The sequence below is a fragment of the Cyprinus carpio genome, chromosome A1, assembly GCF_018340385.1.
Source record: "Cyprinus carpio isolate SPL01 chromosome A1, ASM1834038v1, whole genome shotgun sequence".
Lineage (NCBI taxonomy): Eukaryota > Metazoa > Chordata > Actinopteri > Cypriniformes > Cyprinidae > Cyprinus > Cyprinus carpio.
The window spans coordinates 25,574,316-25,579,230 of record NC_056572.1 but is presented as its reverse complement, the minus strand read 5'-3'; the positions used below and the strand labels follow the sequence as shown (position 1 = coordinate 25,579,230).

At 35.1% G+C, this 4,915-nt stretch overlaps 1 protein-coding gene across 1 annotated transcript; it reads right to left on the bottom strand.

Annotated features, from left to right (window-relative positions):
- Positions 1-1,620: 1,620 nt before the first annotated feature.
- LOC109080027 lies at positions 1,621-3,985 on the bottom strand. The gene is made up of 3 exons (XM_042759309.1): positions 3,423-3,985; positions 2,851-2,953; positions 1,621-2,763 (listed from the first exon to the last, which is right to left on the bottom strand). Exons 1-3 carry the CDS (start codon positions 3,618-3,620, stop codon positions 2,411-2,413), a joined length of 654 nt encoding a protein of 217 aa, XP_042615243.1. The 5' UTR covers positions 3,621-3,985; the 3' UTR covers positions 1,621-2,410.
- Positions 3,986-4,915: the final 930 nt, after the last annotated feature.

Here is a 4,915-nt window from a genome sequence, read left to right as displayed (position 1 = left end):
TTTTTTTTAACCCAGTGTTTTGAGAGTGTGGGGATACTTTGAACAAACAGGTTACATCTGCAATACTGATAGATCTTTTCTCAGACAGATGCTGAGTGTTTGGACCCTCCTTTCAACTGCTATTTGTGCAGGTATTACAGCATTTACTTATTAACTGTACTGAACATACTCAAGAATAACAGGACAAGTTGAATCATGTGTTAAGTCAATTAAACAGCCTACACATTATGCTTACTGACAGCAGCTCAAAAGAACTTCTCATCTTGCCATTCTAAAAAAAAAAAAAATTCTCCCCCAGTGTCAGTCTCTGCAATATCTCAGAGGCTTGTATACCACGGCCACCTGTTGACTCTGGATCTTCCTGAGAGGACACAGAAGTTGCATTTAGAACTAATAGGACCTTAATTAAAACTACTACTTAAATAATTTATGATATGTATACTTTTAGGACTCAGTCTAGCTTAAGTGCTATAGAAAGACATTAAAATTTGAAGAAGAAAAAACTAAGTCCCTTTAATATTACGTAGTGTACCTGAAATCCCTGTTAACTCTTTTCCCATGAAAAACAGCTTCCAAAGATGCGTGTCTTTTTTCTTACCTCTTAATGTCACTCTCTTGCTGCTCTTTAATAGCAGAAGAAAAAGCTTGAGAAAGTCACATTACAGTATGGGAAAAAGAATGACTCACCCTCCGAATGGGCTTTCAGCAACACCCTTTGTTGACAGATGTGTATTTTCAAGTACAAAACAGAGCAATTTCTATAGGCACACACTAGTTTTGACCTGTCCAAAAGTTCAGTTTGAAGATGAGAATGAGCTACTATTTTCAATTTATCTAATCTCTCCATTCAGTCAGGCTGAAGAGGCTATATTCTACACTTTTGTGTAGAACTACATGTAATAATAAGCCATTATTTTATGATTGTAGGATGTATAGTTCTCCAAATGTCCATTAACTATTGACAGTAGTGTATATTTTCACTCTATTTACTTTTTTGTCAACTTCACTCTCTTGTAGTGTTGGGAAACAACAGCAACAACATCAACAAAAACCTGTAACCTGAGAAAACTAAAATATACATTATTTTTACCTGCTTAAACAGCATCACGTAAACCCCAGGAATCAGACACGTATATGAAAAAATGACAGGATTTCTGTCTAATTAAGTTAAACACATATAATGCATGTTATTAGTAACGCATGTTAGTGAATTTAAATTACCAATGTTTCAGGGAATTTTCTCAACTACCAAACCTGTAGCTGCGTTTGCCTAGGGCATTTTCATAGTGCCTTTAGCTGGAATAAAACAAATTTATACTTGAATCTTGGTAATGGGTGTAAAATATTAGTGACATTTTATATTAGGATTTGTGTTGTACCTGCATATTTATGGGTCATTTTAACTGCCATTCAACTGCTATCAATTTCTTCACTGGGACTATGTTTACTGTTCATATTTTATATTATCATTACATGTTCTAAGTATATATATTTTTTATTTTGTCTTACATCTAGTGCCAATTGGCAAAGTATTTCCCTTGTTATATGTTGCATTATTGGAAAACTAAATGTAATTTGTTGTCAAACTTTGAACTATAATAAGAATGACAATAAACATGATTATAATAAAAAGTATTTATGTTGTTTTTAAGGTCTGCGCATTATGCATCTCCAGGATTTTATCATAACAGACATTGCAACCAGGTTTCAGTAATTTCCCCATAACAAAATATTCCACTGGATTCACCCAGTTGGAGGCGAGATATAGAATTGGGTTTAACAAAAAAAAAAAAATAATAATAAATATGGAGAACTTGAAAAGAGGATTTACATCTGGTTCAGACTAAATGCAGAGGCAAATTTTTCTGTTGTTTGCCACAACAAATGTGTTTCTGACTTCAGGCATTCATGTCAGGTTTTTTCACTCCAAAATACAGTCACAGAAAAAGTGCAGTGGACTTGCCAAGAAGACCATTTTTCGGACAGGGCTTTTGTTCAAAACATTTATTAGAATTAACTGATTAAATACATTTTGTACTGTTGCCCTGTGCATCACATCAATAATGTACTACACAACAAAAACATAATTATTTAAATGCAGTGTAAATACATTTTGCTGTTCTCTGTACCACAAGACCCCGGAAACGGTGTTTGGACATTTGATTCAGTCCTTTTGTTAACAATTAAACCCCCCTTTAGATGCCAGATAAATCAAAAGATAAATTTGACTTAAGAATTAATAATCTTTTAACTAACACTTGGAATATTGAAGCACCCTCCCAGTTTAGACAAACAACGTGGTTCCTTTGCAGAGTTTCAAGTCATAATATCATGCTGGATTCCATGGATTTACAGCTGTAGCAAAGAGAAAAGAAAACTAAATATTTCTGGTCTGATGAGGATTTCCTCATCATTCCATTTTGCTTTTCTCCATCTCTCTTAGTCGTCTCTCCAATATCTTGATTTTGTCCTCAAGGTGTGTATCTTGCTTTGCAGATCTACCTATTCCTATCAGGACACAAACACACGCCAGGCCTGCTAGTCTTATCGCTGTGGTTTCTGCAGAGGCTCCAGTGTCGCTGAGAATCAATCCAAACACGCCCATGGCAAAGGTGACCTTCAGCAGCCACAGAGCCTGCCTTACAGCTCCAACAACCAAACGCAGGATGAAGGCTATTATCCAGTAGGCCACAACAACCAGAAGGGCACACTGAGTGACAAAAATCACTCCCTCCGGAGTAACTTTTTGGAAAGGTAGCTTGGCTAGATAAAAACATGAAAACATACATGTGAAAATGTGTTTTGGTTTAAATAAATTAAAGCTTTCAAATAAGATTTTTGTACATTTACCGTCAATTCCTGCTGATTCCAAGATTTCCGTAACGTACCGGATGACCATGTTAAGGGCTGATGCTACAGCATCTGACAGCCATTTTACACCCCTTTGTAGAAACTGATGCCAATAAATAAAGACAATATCATTATGTTTTTGAAAGAAAAGGACTTTCTAGTACAGCAAGCATCATTATGGTAAGTTATGTTACATTAGCAAATTTGCAAACCACTTGGCAAGTGACACTTCTGCTTTTCTGAGAACTACTTTCACTTTTCTTAGCCATTTTAAAATTGTGTTAAGGTCAGTAACCTGGCATTTCAGAGCTCCTTAAAAGTTCACACAGGTATTTAGGCTATCACATGAACTGTTAAATATTGCATATTTGACAACCAGAAAGTTTACAAACATTACATTGAATAATTTTTTTTTTTTTTTTTTTTTTACAACCTAACAAACTTATTTTTGTCAAATGTTTTGCTTGGTTGCTACTTGGTTTCTAATAGAGTCAGTATTAATTATATTAAACAATGGCACAAAACGTTTAGTATAAACTTGATAGACTGGATTTTTCACAATGTGAGCTCACCTGGAGAGACAGGTCTACTCTCTTTTCACCGATTGTGGAGACCAAGCAACTGTGGGCTTCCTCGGACAAACTTGTGAAAATGGACCGCACATTGTGGAGTGGACTAGACTGCTCGTCCCATTCGAAAGAGTGACATAACGGTATCAACTGATATGAAACTGAAAGTATAAGTGTGGCAAAATATAAACACCGAACCATTTTAAAAAGTGCTTTTAACTACGCTTATAACACGCCCAAGAGTGTTTAAATTCGTATTCGTGAGAAAAATGCTCTTTGCAAACAACAGGGTACAGAAACAACTGGACGGGCAATCCTGGGGTCCTACATGGAAAGAGTCAAAACGCTGAATTCAGGCGTCTCCGCTTAGAGATTAGTAAATGATGTTTAAGGTGGGCATTTTTATGTCAGAAATGGTCTTACAAAGGATGCCAGCTCTATCCTTCACTAATAAACCGGAGGTTTACGACACTAATCCATAAAGCGTTTCTTTTCCCGGAACAATGCCTGCTTCCTCTTCCCCCCTGGAAGGAGCAACCCTGCCGCCTACTGATGACTGCAGTCTGCGCGGTCTACATGATCCAGAAGAAAAGCTACACAAATTAAACCCATATGAGAATTGCGAAAGACCATGCTTAACTTTTGTAAACGTTTGAAATGCCAGGGAAAAAAAGACGTATAAATTTGTCTTATTTTTGTATATATATATATATATATATATACAATATATATATTTTTATAGTATATCATATATATATATATATATATATATATATATATATATATATGTATATATACTTTACCAGTATTCACCCTATATATATATATATGCAATGCAATGTGATTATTCATGCATTTTATATATATACACACACACTTTCTGATAATTTATATTCTGCATACTTTTTTATTATGATCCAAATGTCTTAGCCGCTCATATGATACTATTCTAAATAGCTTAGGAGCTCTACTATACTATAGACAATAAAAAAGAAAGAAATATTAAACACAGGATGGATGACTCTTCCTCAAACACACAATGACCCCAAACCACATTTTTCAAGGCGCTACTGTCAAACTGGGACACCTTTATTGGAAAACTGGGACACTTAAAACACATTCAGTTGTTATTTAAGTGTAGGCCTTATAAATTAAATACACAATAACAATATAAACAACAATATAAACAACAACAACAATAATATAAAAATCACTTTTTTTTAGAAGGGGTGCAGGTACAGCAAATTCAACCCACCCCCTCCCTCGCCTGCCCACAAAATTTTATATTGGGTTAAATTTATTTCATACAAATAAAAAAATAATAATAATAACCTTCATTAACATCTCTTCTTGTAGGAATTAATTGATTGCACACAGGCTTAAATTAATTTCTGTATGGTAGGTTAATCTACACGTCAATACAGCCAGTGCAAGTGAACGCCTCCCCGTCTTCAATGAGGCCATTCTCCTCGCCATACGTCTCATGGAACCAGTCC

What these genes read in the sequence shown, in the direction of transcription:
- LOC109080027 (XM_042759309.1), bottom strand. Translation starts at nt 3,620, where the DNA reads ATGGTTCGGTGTTTATATTTTGCCACACTTATACTTTCAGTTTCATAT. An exon ending in GAGTAGACCTGTCTCTCCAG is followed by an intron (nt 2,954 to 3,422) that starts GTGAGCTCACAT and finishes TATTGGCATCAG; the next exon opens with TTTCTACAAAGGGGTGTAAA. An exon ending in GGAATCAGCAGGAATTGACG is followed by an intron (nt 2,764 to 2,850) that starts GTAAATGTACAA and finishes GTTTTTATCTAG; the next exon opens with CCAAGCTACCTTTCCAAAAA.